This window comes from Rhinoraja longicauda, chromosome 11 (genome assembly GCF_053455715.1).
Source record: "Rhinoraja longicauda isolate Sanriku21f chromosome 11, sRhiLon1.1, whole genome shotgun sequence".
Taxonomy (NCBI): domain Eukaryota; kingdom Metazoa; phylum Chordata; class Chondrichthyes; order Rajiformes; family Arhynchobatidae; genus Rhinoraja; species Rhinoraja longicauda.
Window position 1 is genome coordinate 42,488,610 of NC_135963.1, and position 22,582 is coordinate 42,511,191.

The following is a 22,582-nucleotide window of genomic DNA, read 5'->3' on the forward strand; positions in this document are numbered from 1 at the left end:
GATGACGTGTGGAGGCAATAATGGTTCAATGCTTCTTTATTATCACGCATGCACAGCACAATGAAATTCTTTTGCACATCCCACAAATGCACATATTCTGATGCCATTTACAAAAAACATTTTCAAAGTCCAAATCCGTGCCATATGTACTGGGAAAGATAGGAAAGGAAGGTAAAGCATTAGAGAAGGTAATGCAGACAGGAGGGAAGAGTGGGGCAAGTGGACCCAGTGGAGGAGTGTGTGGATGATAGACAAATGGAGTGGATGGGGGGGGAGGGGGGGGGGGGCGGGGAATAAAATTGGGTGGGGCTGGGAAGAAGCAAGTGAATGGAAAAGGGTGTGTGATATGACCTGGATACATCACAAGGAGGCAGAATGGGCCGGAGAGAGGAGGAGCAGGTTACCTGAAATTGGAAAATTCAACGTTCATACCGTTGGGTTGGAAACTACCCAGGCAGAATATGAGATAGAAGAGCTCTGACGAATCTTGACCCGAAATGTCACCCGTTCCTTCTCTCCAGAGATGCTACCTGTCCTGCTGAGTTACTCCAGGTTATTGTGTCTATTTTCAGAATATGAGGTGTTTTTCCTCTAGTTCTGGCCTAATCCTAGCAGTAAAGGAGGCCGAGGACAGATAAGTTGGTGTGGAAAGGGGAAGAGGAATTAAAATGGCTGGCAACTAAGAGTGTTAAGGGGCCATGGTGGACAGAACACAGGTGCTCAGCAAAGTGGTCTCCCAGTCTGCACTTGGTCTCACCAGTGTGGGGACAATGCAGATAAGGCCACACTGAGAACAGTTAATGTGATAGACCTACTTGGAGATGTACATGTAAATTTTTGCCTCACCTGGATAGTGGTGAGGAAGGAGGTGTGGGAACAGGTGTTATCTCTCCTACGGTTGCTGGGGAAAGTACCTGGGGAAGGATGGGTGAGGAGGGATGGATGGATGAACCAGAGAGTCATGGAGAGAGTGTCTCTGCAGAAAGTAGAAAGAGGTGGGGAGGGGAGGATGTGTCTGGTGGTGGGATCATGTTGTAGGGAGCAGAAATGTTGAAAAATTATCGAATGATCAGTGTTTTTTCCAGTTGTAGTAGTATGAAAAACATGGGAGTAGGTAGGTCTAAAGTGGAAGGAAGGAGTTTTAAAGGTGATTTGCAGAGAATGGTTTTTTTTTCCAATGAGTGCATTTGATATCTGGAACTCGCTGCCAAAGCAGGTTGTGGAATCAGATACAATGGCTACATTTAAGAAACATTCAGAAAGTCCATTAAATAGGCAAGGCGTAAAGAATACAGACCTAAAATGGGCAAATGGGATTAGTGTAGGATGAGAAAGGTTGGCATGGTTGAAATGGTTGGCATTGGGACGAGGAGGGAAAGGGGGAGGAAGGGGGTGGGGGAGGGAGAGAGGGTTGGCCGAAAGGCCTGTTTCTGAGTGTGTGACTCAGTGCGAGGGTGGGGTGGGACTGCAGAGGGAGGTTAACGGAATAGAGACAGCTAAAACCATCACTAGTGGAAGGATATGGCCACTCAATGACCCTTCTGGCTGACTTCCTGATGATGTTGTCCTCTCCGAACAGGAAGAGCGAACGGTTGACGGTCAGGCAGTTGTGTCGGACGGGGATGGGGTTATAGAGAGCCATGGTGCGTGCTCGCTGAGCTCGGGTCTGTTTGAATCCGGCCGTGCCCTGCGCTGCTGCTGCGGCCGCTGCTGCTGCAGCTGCACCCGCTGCTGCCGCCGCCGCCGCCGTCTCCCCCGTCACCGGCACCTGGTGCCGGCTCCTTCCCTGCTCCGAGCCGGCATCGACCGACATGCCGCCCACTCCTTCCCCAAACCGAGCCATCCTGTGGGGAAAGAAGAGAGCCGCTGAGATAGGAGCGGGGGGGGGGGGGGGGGGGGGAAGATGTGGGGCTGACCCGCCAAACCCACCCCATCCCAATGGGGGCGGGGGGGGGGGAGGTGAGGGAGGAGATGGGGAGATGAGAGAGGGGAGGTTGAGGGGGTTGGAGAGAGGGAGGGGGATGGAGGGGAAGGTGATGGGGAGGGGAGGGGAAAGGAGGGATGGATATGGGAGGGGAGGGAGGTTGAGGGGGTTGGAGAGAGGGAGGGGGATGGAGGGGAGGGAGAAGGGGAGGGATAAGGGAGGGGAGGGAGGTTGAGGGAGAGGGGAGAGTGGGAAGTGGGGAATGGTATCTGGGGATAGAGGGTAGGGATGGGGAGATAGATATGGGGATTGGGAAGGAGAGGGATGGATGAGGAGGAAGAGTGGGAAGGGGAAGGAGGCTGGTAAATACAAGGGGAGTGAGGGATTGGGAGGGATGGAAGGATGGGGAGGGAGGTGGGGAGTGGGGAATGCATAGAGGGGAGTGAGATGGGCTGAGCAAGGGATGGTGAGAGAGGGATGGAAGGGTAGAGAATGAGGGAGGGAGGGATGGTGAATCAGGTGGTAGGGAGGGATGGGAGTTAGGGAGGAATGGATGGCCAGCGAGTGAGGGGTAGGGAGGGATGGCTGGGAGAGATGGAGAGTGTGGTGAGGGGGGTTGGGGAAGGAATGATGCATGAGGAAGGAAGGAACAGGGATAGAGGGATGGGACTGAGACAATATGTGGAGAGATAAAGGGGGGAATGGGCAAATGATGGTGAAGAGATTGAGAGGGAGGGGGAGCGATGGAGGAGGGAGTGCAGGAGGGAGGAGGAAGTGAGGGACGGAGATGGAGTGAGGGAAAAGGGAATGAGGCAGTGGGAGGGGTATGGGAAGTGACAGGTTGAGTTGGGAAGGATGGAGGAAGTGATGGGGACAATGGAGTGGGGATGGGGAGGGAGGGAGGAAGGAATGAGGAAGGCGGGAGACAGAGGGATAGGGAGCTAGGGGGTACTGAGGGAGAGGTTAGGGAGTGAGGAATAAGGAAGCACGGGGAAGTGAAGAAAGAACGAGAATTGAGGGAAGTAAGGCAGGATGAAGGAGGGGGGAAGGGGGTAAAGGAGTGACTGAGGAGGGAGGAAGGGGAGTGTGTGGGAGGGAGGGATGAAGGGAAAGGGAATGGGGAGTGAGGGAGGGGGGTTAAGGGGAGGGATAGTGAGATGGGGTGTGTGGGATTGGGAGGGTGAGGGAGGTGGAAGCATGGGGAATGAGGGTGGTGGGGAAGGATGGGTTGAGGGGGAGATGTGGAGAAAGGGATGGAAAGTGTGGGATAGAGAATGAGGGAGGGAGGGGGAGTGAGGGAGGAGGAAAGGTGGGGCAGGAGGAGAGAGGATGGGAGCTAGGGAGGTGAGGGCAGGAGGTGAGGATGAGAGGGAGGGATGGGAAATGAGGGCATGAGGAATGGGGAGGAGGGAGGAATGGAGATGGTGGAAGCAAGGGAGGAATGGGGTGGATGGGAATGAGGAGGTAATGGGGTGGGCAAGAAGGGAGAGAAGGATTGGGAATGAGGGTGATGGGGAGGTTGGGAGGGAGGAAGAGAACAAGAATGGCGAGTGACACGAAGGGTTGGGGAGGAAGGGAGGCTGGGATGGAGGGACGGTGGGAAATGAGGGGTGGTAGGGATGATGGGGAATGAGAGCTGGAGGAAGAGAGATGAGGAAGGAGGGAGTGGGGAGGACAAGGAAGAAGGGAGGCTGGGATGGGGATATGAAGGGGGGAAGGGTGGGAGTGGGGAGGAGGGACGATGGGATGGGGGTATGAAGGGGGGAGGAGTGGGGTGGGTTGGAGAGGTATGAGGAGTGAGGGAGGGACAGTGACTGAGGGAGGGAGAGATAAAGAGGGAGTGAAGGATGGGTGTGAGGGAGGGAGGAATGGGGAGGTGAGGGATGGGGAAGGAGATGGAGCGAGTAAGTGAGGGATGGAGAGGAAGTGAAGGATGGGGAGTGAGGGGGAGTGGGATAGGTGTAGAGGGAGTAAGGGATGGTGAAGGGTGGGGATTGAGGGAGGGAGGGGTGGGGAATAAGGGAGTGAGTGGTGGGGAGGGAGGGGGAGCGGTGGGGAGTGAGAGAGAGGGAGGGGTGGGGAGGGAGGGAGAGGTGTAGAGGGAGTAAGGGATGAAGTGAAGGATGGGGATTGAGGGAGGGAGGGTGGGGAGGGATGGGGATTGAGGGAGGGAGGGTGGGGAGTGATGGGGATTGGTGTGGAATGTGCGGGTGATGATGGGGGGTGCGGGATGGAGGGGGTGCGGGAGTGCGGGTGATGATGGGGGGTGCGGGCGGTGGGGCTGGCGGGGTGACAGACGGGGGGTGGGAAGGCGAGGGGTCGGGAGGGGTGGGGTTGGATGGGATGATGTTCCCTGCCCGGGTCGCCCTCCCTCCCTCCCGCCCTCCCTCCATCCCTCACACCCTGACTCGCCGGCCGGGCTCCGGGGGACCGGCGGCAGCAGCCGGGCAGGGCGAGGGTCTGCCCGGCACCGGGACCCTGACGCATGGCCACAGCCCGTGCCTCTGCTGCTCTGCTCTGTGCTGCCGACGGGCGGGAGTCCGGGACCCTTGTGGCTGTCCGGGGTCTGACCTTCCACCTGCGCCCTGTCACCGGGCAGCAGCAGCAGCAGCAGCAGCAGCAGCCTTGTTCTTGGCATCGCCCGGGTGCCAGTGCCAGTGCCAGTGCCAGTGCCAGTGCCAGTGCCAGTGCCAGTGCCAGTGCCCGGCACCAACAGCGGGGTCCCAGCGTCCCCATGCAGGGAATAAACAGCGTCCCCACCCACACCCGGACATGCATTCAGTACCACCCAGTGTAAATGCTGCACAAAACATTCAGCCATGCAATCGCTGACGATGTGGGGTTTATTGTCTCTGCAATAGGAGGAGGAACAAAAAAATGGACCCAAAACGCGTTCTTCAATAACCCCCGCACACACACACAAAACCCACAGCGCGGCGCGGCACACACATGCTTACTCTGCGGCCCCGCCGGGGATCGAACCTGCGACTGGCTGGGCACCGGGGTGCGCCGGCTCCCGCTCGCCTGGGTGACCGAGGATCCACCGAGGTCGCAGCCAGCGCCCTGCCGCCCGCGGGCAGCGTGACACTGCCGCCTGTCGGACAAGGTGCCGAACTGCAGCGTCTCCTCCACAGCCTGGTCCACACACACACACTCAGCGCTGGCAGCAGCTCCCCACCACCACCCTCCCTCCCTCCCTCCCTCCCCACCACCACTCTCCCTCCCCTCCCCACCACGACCACCCTCCCTCCCTCCCCACCACCACCCTCCCTCCCCACCACTACCACCACCCTCCCTCCCTCCCCACCACTACCACCACCCTCCCCTCAACCTCCCACCCCACCACCACCCTCCCTCCCCTCAACCTCCCCACCACCACCCTCCCACCCTCCCCACCACCCTCCCCTCAACCACCCTCCCTCCCCACCACCACCCTCCCCACCACCACCCTCTCTCCCCACCCCCACCACCCTCCCTCCCCACCACCACCCTCCCCACCACCACCCTCTCTCCCCACCACCCTCCCCTCAACCACCCTCCCTCCCCACCACCACCCTCTCTCCCCACCACCACCACCCTCCCCTCAACCACCCTCCCTCCCCACCACCACCCTCCCTCCCCACCACCTCCCTCCCTCCCTCCCCACCACCACCCACCCTCTCTCCCCACCACCACCAACCTCCCGGCAGTCTGACACACAGCCGTCGCTCCCATTACATCCCCGCGATGATTCATTCTCATCCCTGATTATGTACCTCTCTGTTCGATTCACACCATCTCGGTCAGAACCGCACTTCCACCGTCCTCGGATTGCCTGTAAAACTCGCACTCCGGTCCCTCTTACTCCCGATTGATAGCTCCCCTTACACATGCAACTCCGTTACATTTATGTATCGCGCGAATCGCTCTGTGCCCGTGACTGACACCCAGTCCTTATTTACTTCTCTACATATATTATCTCAGTGGCCTCTCTTTGAAAATCAACGAGAGAAAAAAAAAAAACTCCTGCAAAACTCCTGGACATCTGAATATTTTTTTAAAGCAGAAAATACCCGAAGCACTCAACAGGTGGGGCAACATCCGTGGAAAGAGACACTGAATTAATGTGTCAGGCGGATACTGTCCGACCTGTGAGTATTTCTGTTTTTAACTCAGATTTCCACCCAGTGTAAATGCTGCACAAAACATTTCCGATTGTTTTTATTTTCAACTGCTTCTCTTTCCTCAGACAAAATGTTGTGTTTGGGAAAGAACTGCAGATGGTGCTTTAAACTGAAGATAGACACAAAATGCTGGAGGAACTCAGCGGGACAGGCAGCATCTCTGGAGGGAAAGAATGGGTGACGTTTGGTCTCGACTCCACTCGACTCGACCCCCTTCTTCAGATGCTGCCTGAGTACTTCCAGCAGTTCCTGTTTTATTTGACCTCTCCCAGTCCTTTTTCTATGCACGTCTTTCAGGTTCTACTTCAGTCAGAATCAGAATCATTTAATGGCCAAGCATGTACACATGCAAGGAATTTGACTTGGTGCTTTGCTCGGACATGGTAAAAACACAATATTCAGCAGACAATTAAATGAGGAAAACATCGCACAGTTTAGTCACAATAATTCTATGCCAGACAATTCCCTCCTGTGCCAAGTAACCTACTGAAAACTGATGGTTTTACATTTACAATTATTTCTCATGAGATAGAATCATACGGAGTCATGCAACAAGACCTTCCTCTCAAATCGTCCTTGCCAACCAAGACTAGCTAGACCAATTTGTCCACGTTTGGCATATATCTATCAAAACCTTTCCTATCCACATACACGTGTCTTTTAAATGCTGTTATGGTACCTGCCTCAAGTACCTCCTCTGGCATGTCAAATGCTTCCTTAATATTGTTCAAGGCACAGCTGTTAGTGCTGCTGCTCCGCTACTCCAGCAACATGGGTTCAATTCTGACCTCCGGTGCTGACAATGTGGAGTTTGCGCGTTCCCCCTGTGACCGCATGAGTTTCCCAAGGTACTCTGGTTTCCTCCCACATCAAAAAGTTTGGTAGGATATGTGGTTACTGTAATTTACTCCTAGTGCAGGTGTGTGATAGGAAAATCAGGTAGAATTTAATGTACACATGAGAGAGAATAAATTATAGGGAAATAATTGAGGAAATAGGATTGTTGGGATTGTTCTCAGAACCAGCATGGACTGAATGAGTGGCACAGTGGCGCAGCGGTAGAGTTGCTGCCTTACAGCGTCAGAGTCCCGGGTTAGATCCTGACTACAGGTTCTGTCTACGCAGAATTTGGGTGGGTTTTCACCGGGTGCTCCCGCACTCTAAAGATAGACAATAGACAATAGGTGCAGGAGGAGGCCATTTGGCCCTTCGAGCCAGCACCGCCATTCAATGTGATCATGGCTGATCATTCTCAATCAGTACCCCGTTCCTGCCTTCTCCCCATACCCCCTGTCTCCGCTATCCTTAAGAGCTCTATCTAACTCTCTCTTGAATGCATTCAGAGAATTTGCCTCCACTGCCTTCTGAGGCAGAGAATTCCACAGATTCATAACTCTCTGACTGAAAAAGTTTTTCCTCATCTCCGTTCTAGATGGCCTACCCCTTATTCTTAAACTGTGGCCCCTGGTTCTGGACTCCCCCAACATTACAGGTTTGTAGGTTAATTGGCTTTGGTAATATTGTAAATCATCCCTAGAGTGTAGGATAGTGGTAGTGTATGGGGTGATCGCTGGTTGGTGCAGATTCAACCAGCGCAATCAATTTCAATAGAACCAATTTCCCTCCTGGGATAAATGAAGTTCTATCGTATCGTATTGTATCAGACTCAGTGGGCCTGTTTCTGCGCTGTAAAATCTAAAATCTCTAAAGTCTCAAAAGTCTAAAGTCAATTTCAAGAGAGAGCTGGATAGAGCTCTTAAGGATAGCGGAGTTAGGGGGTATGGGGAGAAGGCAGGAACGGGGTACTGATTGAGAGTGATCAGCCATGATCGCATTGAATGGCGATGCTGGCTCGAAGGGCTGAATGGCCTACTCCTGCACCTATTGTCTATTGTCTATTGTCTAATGGCTCACATTTCCTCCTATGTTAAAAGGAAATAATAAAAACTTCAATTCTAGCTTTAAAATTAATTTTCTTTTATGTGGTTCCAGTGACCTCATCTTATTCGAACACAGAATAGTACAGCACAGGAATGGGCACTTCAGCCCACGTTGCCTGTGCTGGGCACGATGCCAATTTAAATTGTACATCTGCCTATACATGGTCTTTATTCCCCTCCCTCCCCATCCTCTGCCTATTCTGAAATCTTAGAGTAATTTCATGGCTTCCTGTGACTTTTCAAACACTTACTGCTTCTCATTCCGAGTCAGCATGTATTTACGAAGGGGAAATCATGTTTGACTAACCTTCTAGAATTTTTTGAGGATGTAACTAAGAAAATGGACAAGGGAGAGCCAGTGTTGGCAGACAGGAAACAAAGAGTAGGGATTAACGGGTCCCTTTCAGAATGGCAGGCAGTGACTAGTGGGGTACTGCAAGGCTTGGTGCTGGGACCTCAGCTATTTACAATATACATTCATGATTTAGATGAAGGGATTAAAAGTAAAATGAACAAATTTGCAGATGAAACAAAATTGGGTGGCAGTGTGAACTGTGAGGACGATACTATGAGGATGCAGGGTGACTTGGACAGGTTGTGTGAGTGGGTAGATGCATGGCAGATGCAGTTTAATGCGGATACATGTGAGGTTATCTACTTTGGTGGTAAGAACAGGAAGGCAGATTATTATCTGAATGGTGTCAAGTTAGGAAAAGGGGAAGTACAAAGAGATCTGGGTGTCCTTGTTCATCAGTCATTGAAAGTAAGCATGCAGGTACAGCAGGCAGTGAAGAAAGCTAATGGCATGTTGGCCTTCATGACAAGAGGAGTTGAGTACAGAAGCAAAGAGGTCCTTCTGCAGTTGTACGGGGCCCTAGTGAGACCACACCTGGAGTACTGTGTGCAGTTTTGGTCCCCAAATTTGAGGAAGGACATTCTTGCTATTGAGGGAGTGTAGTGTAGGTTCACTAGGTTAATTCCCGGAATGGCGGGGCTGTCGTATGTTGAAAGGCTGGAGCGACTGGGCTTGTATACACTGGAACCTAGAAGGATGAGAGGGGATCTTATTAAAACATATAAAATTATTAAGGGATTGGAAACGCTAGAGGCAGGAATCATGTTTCCAATGTTGAGGGAGTCCAGAACCAAGGGCCACAGTTTAAGAATAAGGGATAGGCCATTTAGAACGGAGATGAAGAAAAACTTTGAACAGAGATTAATGAACCCTCCATCGATTTATGCTCCATTGATGTAAATCCCATGAGGAAGTAACTTTTGTTGCGGACTAAATGATGTCAAGGTAACCAGGTTGAGTGATGATAGCTTATTGAACGTTGCTTGAGTGATGGAGATACCTCTGATCCATTCAGAGAATGATCAAACAGAAGCCTTAAAAATCTGATGGATTCGGCTGGGCAGCCTAATCTGGTCAACATTTTTCCCAAGACTTTGCACTGAATGGAGTCAAAATCTTGTCAAATTGAAGAAGGAAATGCACAGGTCTTGATGTGCTTCCTTACAATTTCTGTTTAGCAGTGCAAATGATATTGTGTGCTCTATGAGATTCCAGTTACACTTTCTAGCAGTGAGGGTCGAGCCAACCCCTCACTAATTTCCATAATGACTTGTTCCCCTTCTTAAGGATATCAATGATGTTTGTTTTCCTCCAGTCCTCGGTCCATATTCCAAAAATAAACTCATAGGCTTTCAATCCCAGACAGGGAAAAGTAAATGGACCATTATCTGCCCTTGCAGATTCATGGTTCTTGGCTTGCTTGACATATTCTTAGTTGGAAAGGTTGGTGAAGGATTCTCTTAAATGGTACTGAACTCTCTAGTGACATCTATGAGGATTGACCTGTAGATCAGTGGTGTCTCAATAAGTTTGTTCCATCCGGTTCCATGTTTTTTCAATGATTGTTTTCCTTTAGAAGTGTCAAACTGTCTTGAAATCCAGGGGATGCAGAACCCTGGGTGGTTGAACCATATGTGGTCTTTTAACCTGGGAAGAGCTCCAAGCCGCAAGTTTCTCAACATAAAGTTGGATTCCTTTGGCCTTGCATTGACACCGACTTGCCTTTGATATCTTAGCACTTTGTGCTTTTGTCCTTGAGAAACTAATACGTTTTCATTTGCTGACATGAAATTTGCTAGTGTAGTAAGTTCTCCCTTTCCATTTGAGGATGTCTTAAATCCAAGCATTGTTTTCTCTTTTCAACAAAACAGCCATGATGCCAATGGGTGAGGTAGCCAATGGATTCAACACTTGCCAAATGGAGGCTGTTTTGAGCTCCTTCCAGTATCTCTCAGTATCAAAGTCTGTGACTGTGCCAGAGAGCTTTGCTTGAAGATGCAGCTATAAGCCATAAACAATTGCAACTTGGACACACTATTCCAAATCTTATGAAATTCTGGAAGTTCATCCAACTTCTCTGAAGTCATCAGTTTCAAAACTTGAGGTGAAGGTCATCAGGTCCTGGAGATTTATCATTTGTAATCCCATTAATTTCTCCAATAATCTTTCTTAATAATGTTAATTTATTTCAGATTTTCATTCTCTTCAGGCATATGTTCATGGAGTCATTCAGCATTGAAATAGGCACTTTGGCCCACAATGTTTGAGCCAACCAGCAAGAACCGCAAAGCTAATTTTGGGCGGCACAGTGGTGCAGGGGTAGAGTTGCTGCTTTACAGCACCAGAAATCTGGGTTAGAACCTGACTACAGATGCTGTCTGTAACGGAGCTTGTACGTTCTCCCTGTGAAAGCGTAGGTTTTCTCTGGGTGCTCCTATTTCCTTCCACTTTCCAAAGACATGCAGGTCCGTAGGTTAATTGTCTTCTGGAAATTATCCCTAGTGTGTTGGACAGAACTAATGTCTGGTTAATCGCTGGTCGGCATGGAAGGGCCTGTTTCCATGCTGTATCTCTAAACCAGCATTTCTCAACTTTTTTTACCCTTGCGGAACCCTTGAAATAATTTTCATGTCTCGGGGAACCCCTACATAAAAATTAGTATATATCTTTATTAATCTCTTTCATAAATTTAAAGTTCATAAGACAAAAATAATATATTTTTCTGATAACTGATTTAAGCAAAAAATAACTTACGTGTATAATAAAATTATGAATTATGTAATTAAACACAAAAATGACTCAAAAATGCATTTACATATGATTAGCCTATTTATCACTATTTCTCTCGGAACCCCTAGCAACCTCTCGCAGAACTCAAGGGTTCCTGGGAACCGTGGTTGAGAAATGCTGCTCGAAACGATACTATACTAAACTAAACTAAACTATACTAATTGCACTTACCAAAACTTGGACAGTTGGGACATGTGAAACAATCTATGCTTCAGTCCTACACAGGCCCCCTCCCTTTACACTTTGTCCACCCCATTAACATCCAAATTAATGCTACTTCCTGAGAACTCAAAATCTACAGAACTCTAGTCTACCTACAGAACTCGAAATGTTCATTACTGTTGCTGCCACTTTTCACCTTAGGCTCAGTTTTACATGGAGCCCATCTGAATTTCCCTTTCAATTCTTCACCCCCTCTCTCTCTATCTCAGTGGATAGTATAGCTACTAATATATATATATTCCGTCACACCCAACTTTCTGGATCACATTTCCACTTGCTCAGTTTGCTGTAAAGATTCAATTCTATTCTCCCAGTTTCTCCATTTCCATTACATCTGTTGTTCCTCAGCTGTGATTTCCCCTCCTTTCTTGTCATAGGAGGATAGGATGCCTCTTGTCCTCATTCTCCATTCCACCTACCTCCACTTTCCACTATCTTCTGCATAGAGCCACTACTTCATTCCACTCCTCTCGCTTTTCAGCTCTCCAAAGGCACCATTCATTCCAGGATAATCCGATCAATGTTTTCATCTCCACCAACATCTAATCCTCTTCCGAAGCACCCTTTTTTAGTTTAGTTTAGAGATGCCGTCGGAAGTACTATCTTCTGGTAGGGCCACCCATGGCAGTAAGGTCGAGGATGAGGCTCCAGACTAAGAACGATCGAACCCACAAGACATCAACGGCAGACCAGGCGGACAAAATTATCTTGAACTCAACGGCTGTGAAGGTTGCAACAGATCTATCAGCTCCAATCATCTTGGTTCTCTTGCCATTGGAATTAGTTGATTGATTTGTGAAGGACCATGTGCTTCTTGGAGTGCAACGTCAAGTACACATTAAACAAACACACGCACAGGCGTCATCGGTCTTCGGAACGTAGACCATCATCCTTGACCTCGAGGGATAGCCACAACCAAAGAGATACGTGAAGAAACAGGTCCTTCAACCCATTGAGTCCCCACTGACCAGTGATCCCCGTACACTTGTACTATCCTACACACTAGGGACAATTTACAGTCTTTACCAAAGCGAATTAACCTACAAATCTGTACGTCTATGGAGTGTGGGAGGAAATTGGAGCACCCGGGGAAAACGTACAAATCTTGTACAGACAGGACCCATGGTCAGGATTGAACGCGGGTCTCTGGTGCTGTAAGGCAGCAACTCTACCACAACGCTTCTTTGTATCGTCACTGGAACTTTTAATTTTGTGCACTTCATGCAACACTCCTACTGTGGTTTCCTCTATACTAGGAAAACCAAAGGCAGATTGGGTAACAGCTGGCTTACAGATTGTCTTACAAGGCTGGCTCCAAGCTTCCAGTGGCCTAGCACTAATTATCTACTTCACTCCCACTCTGATCTCTCTGTTTGCGGTATCCTACAATAATGCTCCCTGTAAGCTCGAGAAGCAGCATTTATCTTCTAACTGAGCACGTCACAACCTTCCAGATGCAACACTGAATTCAAACATTTCAGATAACCGGTCTGTTTCTTGCATTTACACTATTCAGTTATTTTCTCTCCCATTCTGGTGCAATCGATTTCATTCTATTTATACCTCCGCAAGACACATATTTTGTTATTCACCAGCTTTCATCACATTCTGTAGGCTGGCACCTTTGCATTTGTATCATTCAATCTCTCCTGATTGCCACCTCATAAAGTCATAGAGCACAGAAACAGGCCCTTCAGCCCAACTTCCCCATGACGACAAAGATGGCTCATCTACACTAGTCCCACCTGCCTGCGTTTGGCCCATATCACCCTGAACCTTTACTATCCTCATCATTGACCTTTCCTTTAACTCTTTTGCCCCTCATCATTGTCTCTACAACATATAGTTTTATTTTCCAAATTATTTGAACCTGCTTCTCTTTCCACACATGCTGCTGGTCCTGCTGAGTATTTCCAGCATTCTCGGTTCTTGTTTCATGACCAGAAATCTATTTTTACACAACGGGGAAGGCATCAGTACTGAATATAATCCCGGGGCATGAGGTGGACCATGTGTCAGTGACAGAACACTTGGAGAACTAATCATTGGATAATGAAGTTCTGATTGATGATGGAGAATTCATTCATGGGAAAATTCAAAGTAGAATTTCATGATTGCAATAGGATTAACTTGAGCCGGATGAGCAGAAATCTAGTGTAGAGTGATACAGGCATTAGAGGATTCTGATAGGCACATGGATATGCAGGGAACGGAAGGATATGGATCAAGTGTAGGCAGATGGGATTAGTTTATTTTGGCATTATGTTTAGCACAAACACTGTGGATTGAAGTGCCTGTTCCAGTGCTGTACTGTCCTGTGTTCTATGTTCCACGATCAGAATTACACACAGTGTTCCAAGTATGGTCTCGATGTACAATGACTTGTACAGCTGCATCATGATATTCCAAATTTTGTACTCAATGCCATCCCCACTCTTCACCACACAGTACACCCTGACACACTACTTTTAGTGAACTTCCCAATCTCTCTGTTTTGCAACACTCTCCAGAGCTGTAAAAGTGTTTGACATTCTGAAGTGCAACACTTCTTCAATCTTTCATTTCTTCAGCACATCTTCTCAACTAATCTAGATTTGGTTGTAAACTTAGATATTCTTCCTCACTGTCTACTGTACCACGTATTTTGATGTCACCTATTTACTATTAGTTTCTCCCTCTTATCCCCTTTCCCATATCCCTCCTCTCCCATCTCTTCACTCCCATCAGGCAAGAGGTGCAGAAATATGAAAACGTGCACCTCCAGATTCAGGAACAGCTTCTTCCCAGCTGTTACCAGGCAACTGAACCATCCTATCACCAACTAGAGAATGGTCCTGACATCCCATCTATCTCATTGGAGACCTTTGAACTGTCATTAATCGGACTTTATTGGACTTTTCTTGCACTAAATATTATACCCTTTCTCCTGTATCTGTACACTGTGGACAGTTTGATTGTAATCATGTGTAGTCCTTTCGCTGACTGAATTGCAAGCAACAGGAAAGCTTTTATCTGTACCTCGGTACACAAGACAAAAATAAACCAAGCTAAACTATGTTTATTATATTGTCATCAAAACTGTTAATGTATATAACAAACAATAGTTGAACCAACGCCGACCACTGCGGCACACTGCTGGTCCCAAGCCTCCAATCAGAAAAGCAAACCTCCACAGGTACACCTTGACTACTTTCTCCAAAAGGCAAGCTCACCTTGGATTCTATGCAATCCAACCTTCCAGCCTAGCCTACCATGTGGGACCGTGTCAAAGGACTTGTTAAAGTCTATTTAGACAACATCCATTGACCTGCCCTCATCAATATTCTTATTGACCTCTTAGAAAAACGATCAGATTTGTGAGGCCACACACAAAGCAATGCTGACTCTCCCTAATCCATCCATGCCTAAACAAACGCTGGTAGATCCTGTCCTTCAAAGTCCCCTCCAACAACGTACCCACCGCTGACATCAGGCTGACCAGCCTGTAGCTTCCTGGCTCGTCCTTACTGCCCCTCTTCAACAACAATACATGAGCCACTTTCCACTCTATTGGAACTTCACCTGTGGCTGAAGGTGATGCAACTATCTTCGCAAGCTCCTCTGCAATTTTCTCCCTGGCATCCCAGAAGGTCCAAGTATGTACTCGGTCAGACTTTGTGGATTTATCCATCATAATGCTCTTTAATACCATCAACAATTCCTCTCCGGTAATTGTATATGTTCCATGACTTCGCAACTGCTACGCCTCAATTTCTTAACTTCCATGATCTTCTCCTCAGTAAAAAATGGATGAGAAGTATTTGTTTAACATCTCCCTCCTCTCTTGAGGTTCTACTCAAAGACGTCCGCACTTTTCATCAAGGGAACCTATTCACCCTTTTACTCTTAATATACCTGCAGAATCTCTTGGGATTTTCTTTACCTTGCCTGCCAGCTCCATTTCATGACTTCTTTTTACCCTCCTGATTGCTCTCTTAAGTGTAAAAACTGTATCTCTAAATTAAACTAAACTTGTACAATAGATGACTTTCAAAGAGATCATTCAAACTTCATGTTGAAGCAGAAGGGTAACACGACCAAACATGACAAATAATACAAGGAAAGTGTTGAAATAAAAAAGGGTGTGTGATACATGTCAAATGATAATTCCAGTGAGACAAGACTGATTGTAGTCAGCTGAAAGCTGAGATGAAAAGGACTGAAGACAATGAGCAGAACAATGGGAGGATATACATTCAGAATGACAATTACGATATAAAGGAAACCAAAAAACTTCTATCGGCAGAGGAGCAGCAGAGTGATTAAGTTGATTGGGTTCAAAAAAGGTAAATGATGTACGACCACTGGAATACAAAATGAGTATTTAGTACTATCTAATGGTCTTGACTAAGGAAGATGTTGCATTAATTTCAAGGGAATAAAGATCATGGATTAAATGAAAATTAGCACAGAGGTGGTGTTGGAAAGATGATGTTTAACATGAACAAATCTCCTGCTGTGAATGGAATGTGGCCCAGATTGTTGAGGAGGTTCGAGATGGAGTTTGCAGAAAGCAATGTCATAATTTTCCATCGAAACAACAGAATTACCAGGTAACGGGAAAATAGAGTAATCGAGTAATATGGCACAGAAATGGGCCTTTCAGCCCACTATGTCAATGCTAATCTTTTACTCCATCTACACGCATCGCATTGCAACGTTTAAGAAACATTTTGACCAGTACATGGATAGGATAGGTTTAGAGGGATATGTACCAAACGTAGGTGGGACCAGTGGGACATGTTGGCCGGTGTGGGTAAGTTGGGCCGAAGGGCCTGTTTCCACACTGTATGACTCTATGACTCTATTCATCTGGGAACACTGCTGCCAACTGGACTTCAGCTAACCTGTTTTTCCTTCTGTATCAGTTGTTCGTTTGTAATATTAGCTCAGCTTGTTTTATAGGTAACTCTCTGGGAGTGGAGAACAGGCCTAGCCTGACCTGCTGGGCTTGTCTTCCTGTTGTGCACCTTGCAACTCCCACATTCTTCTGCTGATGTTCTTCTTTAGGCTTTAGACTTTAGACTTTAGAGATACAGCACGGAAACAAGCTCCTCGGCCCTCTGCGTCTGCACCGACCAGTAAGCACCCCATATCACACTAACACTATCCTACCCACTCGAGACAATTTACAATTGTACCAAAGCCAATTAACCTACAAACCTGTATGTCTTTGGAGTGTGGGAGGAAACCGGAGCACCCAGAGAAACCCCACGCAGTCACAAGGAGCATGTACAAAGTCCATACAGATATCACCCGTCGTCAGGATCGAACCCGGATCTCTGGTGCCGTAAGACAGCAACTCTACTGCTGCACCATCTGTTTATGTTCATACACTTCATTTGCTCCCATTCACTCACTAACCAGATAACCCCGTTAACAAACTACCCCATGTTATGTGTAGGAAGGAACTGTAGATGCTGGTTTAAACTGAAGATAGACACAAAATGCTGGAGTAACTCAGCTGGACAGCAACGTCTCTAGCGAGAAAGAATGGGTGATGTTTCGGATCGAGAAGTGTCTGAAGAAGTGTCTCAACCCGAAACGTCCCCCCAGAGAAGCTGCCTGTCCCGCTGAGTTACACCAGCAATTGGTATCTATCAACCCCCATGTTACTCCAAGTTTCAGTGTATTAGAGAAAACACTCATCTGCCAATACCCCTGAAGTCCGCATATGTAACCTGACCTGCTAAATATTTCCAGCATTTTCTCTTTTTGTTTTAGATTTCCAGGATATGCAAGTTCTTTTCATTTTCATTTCATAATTGTATCTGACTCCACTTCCTCTGGCAGTTCATTCCAGAAGTCAACCATTCTGTCGAAAGCGCCAGAGGAGGCCCTCTAAGAGCCTGGGGTTCACCAGGATCAGGAATTGCTCCAGTAGACCAAGCGCGTGGCTAGACCAGCGTTTGGACTTTGGAAATAACGCCGAAACATGGTGGCGCCTGCATGTGTAAATATGCAAAAAGAATTTCACTGTGCAGTTGCACACATGACACTAAAGCACCATTGAAATAAAGAACCATCTAAATGTGGACTATTCAGTGTTTTCACATTACATCATGCATAGAACGAATGTGGATAAGATTTTTCCACTCGTGGGATAGTCTCTGACCAGAGACCATAGCCTCAGAATAAAAGACATACCTTTAAAAAGGAGATTAGAAGAATTTTTTTGAGTTGAGGGTGGTGAATCTGTGGAATTCATTGCCTTAGAAAGCTGTGGAGGCCAAATCAATGGATATTTTTAAGGCAGAGATTGGCAAACTCTTGATTAGTAAAGGTGTCAGGGGTTATGGGATGAAGGCTGGAGAATGGGGTTGAGAGGGAAAGATAGATCAGCCATGATTGATTGAATGGTGGAGTAGGCTTGATGGACCAAACGGCCTAAGTTCTGTTCCTGGAAATTATGAACATCCCAACCTTTATACTCTATGCCATGACCAATGAAGGCAATCACACCCTACATCTTCTTCAACATCCTGTGTTGTCATTGTCAGGAAACTATGGACGTGCCCCAAGTCTCACTTTTGTTCAGAGACATTCATACTGGTGCCCTAACGTTTACTGTGCCTGTCCTGTACATATTTGACACCCATTCTGTACCAATGCACCACCCAACTTTCCATTTGTTGTCGACAGCCTCCCTCATTATCACCAAATTTCATATCAAGCCCAAACTTATTATTCATACCTCCTACATTCACACCCACGTTGTTTAATAAATGTCACAAAAAGCAAAGATGCCAGCATTAATCTCTGCGGAAAATCATTGATCACAGACTTCCAATCAGTAAACCATCCTTCCTCCGTTACGCTTTGCTTCCTTTGCTTCTCGGTTGCATGTAAATTGCGTGAATGTAGAATGCAAGTGGAAGTAGAAGCCACGATCAGTACATCCGCAGATGACGTGAAGAATGTGGGGTTGTTGACAGTGTGGAGGGTAGTCTTAGGCTGCAGAGAGATATTGATGTGTTGGTGAAATAGGGCTGAGAAAAGGCACATGGGGTTTGGTCCAGGTTAACGAGGCCAGCATACTACCCACTAATAAAGGGACCTAGGGAGTGCTGAGGTACAGAGAGACTGTGATGGTCAAGTCTAGAGAATCTTGATGGTGACTGCAGAACTAGAAACATGCAGAAACAAGTAATTGCAGATGCTGTTTTACAAAAAAGACATAAAGATGGCCGGGACCCTTCTTCAGACCTGAAGACGGGTTCTGACCTGAAACATGACCTATCCATTTTCTCCAGTGATGGTTGAGCTACTCCAGCACTTTGTACCTTTTGAAGAATTAATTGCCCCAACTAAGGCCAGTATCCCTCATGCCTTCTTATAGTTAGGGGAATGAACACAAGAGCTGGAAGGTTACGTTCCATCTTTATAAAACACTGGTTAGACCTCAGCGAGAGTACTGTGTACAGTTTTGGTCACCACAGTATAGGAAAGGTATGAAAATGCTGGTGAGCATGTGGAGGAGATTCACCAGGTTGTTGCTTGGGATGGAGCATTTCAGTTATGAGAAGAGAGTGGATAAACTAGGTCTGTTTTCCCCAGAATGGAGGTGGTTCAGATGGACCTGTTTGAGTTATATAAGTATGAGAAGTATAGATAGGGTAGACTGCAGGAACTTTTTCCTCCTTTAAGAGGGAGATAAAACTCAAGCACGTAGCTTTTGGGTAAGGGGTATGAGCTTAAGATGGGATCTGGGAGGGAGCTTCTTCATCCAGAGAGTGGTGAGTACCTGCAATACACTGCTAGAGAGAGTGGTGGAAGCAGAGGCCCCGATGACACTTAAAAAGTGTCTTGATGTGCAATTGGCTAGGCATAGAAGGCTACAGGCTAAGTGTCAGAAGATGGGATTAATATGAAGATAGACAAGAAAATTGGAGCTAACTAAACGAGTCAGGCAACATCTCTGAAGGAACAGGTGAAGCTTTGGGTCAAGAACCTTCTTCAGACTGAGAGTCACGCAAGAGGGAAACTAGAGGTATGAAAATGTACAGAACAAATCAAAGCCGGCGCTGATGACTCAGGAAAGGTAGAGCACATAATGGTCCATTGTTGGCTGTGGAAGAGGTGATATCGAAGGGATACGAACAGTGAAACTAGCAGGATGACTAAGGTGGTGGTGGGGGGTGGGGGGGGGGGGGGGACGGACGGACGGACGGAGAGAGAGTAAATGCAAGAGTTACTTGAAATTAGAGAAATCAATATTCATACAGCTGGGTTGTAAGCTGTCCAGGCAAAATATTAGGTGATGTTCCTCCAATTTGCGTGTGACTTCACTCCGACAGTGGAGGAGGCCAAGTACAGAAAGGTCAGTATTGGAATGGGAAGGGGATTCAAATGTTTGGCCCGGTTGCAACAAAAGACAAAATGGTGATTGGTTAGGACAGATCAGGTGATAAGGAGATCTGCTCATTTTCAAGGCATTTTATAGAAACCGGGTGAGAAAGGGATGAGGGTGAGGGAAAGGGTAAATCCATTTCTCGCCCCGTTTCATTGAAATATGGAAATTGGTTGAAACAGATCTGGTGATGTGGAACTGCTCATTAGCAAGGCATTGTCTGGGTTTAGGGTGAGAACAGACTGAGTGAGAGGCAAAAAGGTAAATCTCTTTCTCGCCCCATTTCATCGAAATACCTTCCTAAATTAGAATTCTACCTTAGCTGTAAATTGTCCACACATGCATAAAATCATGAGAGGAATACATCGGGAAGATGCAGTCTCTTGTCCAGAATAGGAAAATCGAGGACCAGAAGATATTGGTTTAAGGTGAAGGGGAAAAGATTTAATAGGAATCTGAGGGGTAACATTTTCACACAAAGGGTGGTGGGGAATAGAACGACCTGCCAGAGGAGGTAGTTGAGGCTGGGACTATCGCAACATTTACAGTGAGAAACAGTTAGACAGGTAAGAGGATGCGACAGGTTTGGAAGGAATATGGGCCAAACGCAGGCAGGTGGGACTGGTGTAGCTGGGACATTTGGCCGGTATGGGCCTCTTTCCATGCTATATGACTCTATGACTCTATGAAATTATCACAGGCATAGTTTAATTTCAGTTTAGTTTAGATACAGAGCATGGAAACAGGCCCTTCGGCCCACTGAGTCCACACCGACCAGCAATCCCCACACATTAATACTATCCTGCACATACTGGGGATAGGGACAATTTTAAATTAATACCAAGCCAATTAACCTACAAACCTGTATGCCTTTGGAGTGTGGGAGGAAACCATAGTTCTCGGAGAAAACCCACACGGTCACAGGGAGAACGTGCAAACTCTGTACAGACAACACCCGTGCCTCACATTAAAAAAACATGGCCGTTCTGGTACTTAATGCCCAGGAATACCAACATTTACATATTCTGATGCAATATGCTCATTTCTTTCTGATTCCCACCACCAACTGCTGTCTATCCTTTCAGTGCAATGTTTTTTTTTCCACACATTATATGCACATTAAAATTTCTAGACCATTGTCTCTTGCTGCACTGAAGTCCACACATAAAGCAGTCAGAATTAAATGGCAGCTCAGGGTGCCTGTTGGAAGCATCTCAGCTCAGCTCAGCCTGACCCTCCCACTGCACAACATCACGTGCATCCTCCGCGACATGATCAGCACCAGGATCCCTGAATGTTTGTCCACCTCCACCCAACAACAATAACAGGTGGTTTGTTTGGGGTCAATCACCTAGTCATCAGCAGTACTCATCTGACTCAGAACAGAATACATCTGGTTATTGAGAGTGTTCACAGGAATGTGCCTTTTTGAGTGTCACACCTTTACTACTGCTCCCCTGGGACAATTAAAGCATTAAATTATTTTGTTTTTAAATCTATACACAGAAATAAAAAATAATCTTTGAACTAAATTAATGCAAATGAGGCAGATGAGAAAAAAAACAGATTCTACTTGCATAAAATCTGTCAGTGAGCACACCAAAAGGCATCCAGATTCATGTGGGTCGAGACAAGAATTGTCATCAAAGCATACATTTGGAATTCAAAGAGTTCTATCCCTGGCAGCAAAACAGGTGCATGAAGGAGAGAAGAATATTAGGGAATACTGAGGGGGTTAAAGTGGTTGAAGTGGCTTATGTGAATCAGAACTCAACAGATTCATGCTGATGGTTAAATGATCGGTTTCCATGCTGTAAATTTTATGTAATTCAGTCAGCCCAAATGTAGGCTATTGGAACACAAGAAATGGGAAATAAAAAGACCCACGACATACACACAGTCCTGTCAGTAAAAACAGTTGTAAAATGAGCCATGTCCATATCAACTACCCTCTTCGCCCCTCTCCCATCAGGCAAAAGGTATAGAGGTGTGAAAACGCTCACCGCCAGAATCAGGGACAGTTTCTTCCCAGCTGTTATCAGGCAAATGAACCATCCTACCACAACTAGAGAGCAGTCCTGAACTACTATCTACCTCATTGGAGACCCTCAGACTATCTTTGATCGGACTTTAACTTTGACTGGATTTGATCTTGCACTAAATTTTATTCACTTTATTCCCCTTATCCTGTATCCGTCCACTGTGAATGGCTCGATTGTAACCATGTCTTGTCTTTCCGCTGACTGGTTAGCACGCAACAACTGTTTTTCACTGACAATAAGCTAAACTCAACCTCAGCTACAAATACCTGGCTATTTCAATCCCATTTACCAGCACTAGGTCCACAGTGTACAAGGCCTTTGCAATTCATGTGCTTGTTCAGATGCTCCTTAAATGTGGGGGTGCATGCTCCACTACCCCTTCAGGCATTGCCTGCCAGATGCAACCACTTTCCTGGTGGAAGAATATTATACTTCAGATTCCCCCTCAACCTGAGTTTAAAGCAATGCCCCAAAAATGAAGTTGATAATGAACCAGAGTGAAATCAGTCTCTTTAAATATTCCACAGTTGAACTGCACCCAAGGTGAAATGTACTCCAGCATTGGAGGACATTGGTAATTATGGGGCCAAAGTTAGCTGCTTCTTGAAAGAACAGATCCCAGACCCTCTCTATAACATTCTGCAGCTAGACAAGTACTTTTGAAAGGGAATGTGGTAATGTTGGAAACACAGCACCATGGTTGCACAGTGAGGTAACCAAGATACCTCCTCTGCAATGTGTGCACGTGCCCTCTCTG

General features: G+C 47.0%; 1 protein-coding gene across 5 annotated transcripts in view; it reads right to left on the reverse strand.

Annotated features, from left to right (window-relative positions):
• The window catches only part of LOC144597837 (putative voltage-dependent R-type calcium channel subunit alpha-1E), a 411,899-nt gene that overhangs the window by 290,991 nt on the left and 98,326 nt on the right, over nucleotides 1–22,582 (reverse strand). Inside the window, exons 1-2 of one of the 5 annotated variants that reach the window (XM_078407485.1) lie at nucleotides 5,680–5,979; nucleotides 1,524–1,844 (exon numbers count right to left, since the gene is read on the reverse strand). In XM_078407485.1, the coding sequence (XP_078263611.1) occupies nucleotides 1,524–1,844; nucleotides 5,680–5,795 (437 nt within the window). In that variant the 5' untranslated portion in view covers nucleotides 5,796–5,979. Of the gene's footprint in view, nucleotides 1–1,523; nucleotides 1,845–4,336; nucleotides 4,464–4,495; nucleotides 4,514–4,709; nucleotides 4,728–5,679; nucleotides 5,980–22,582 lie in introns of those variants that run through there. The other 4 variants (XM_078407488.1, XM_078407487.1, XM_078407486.1 and 1 more) reach the window with 4 other exon arrangements.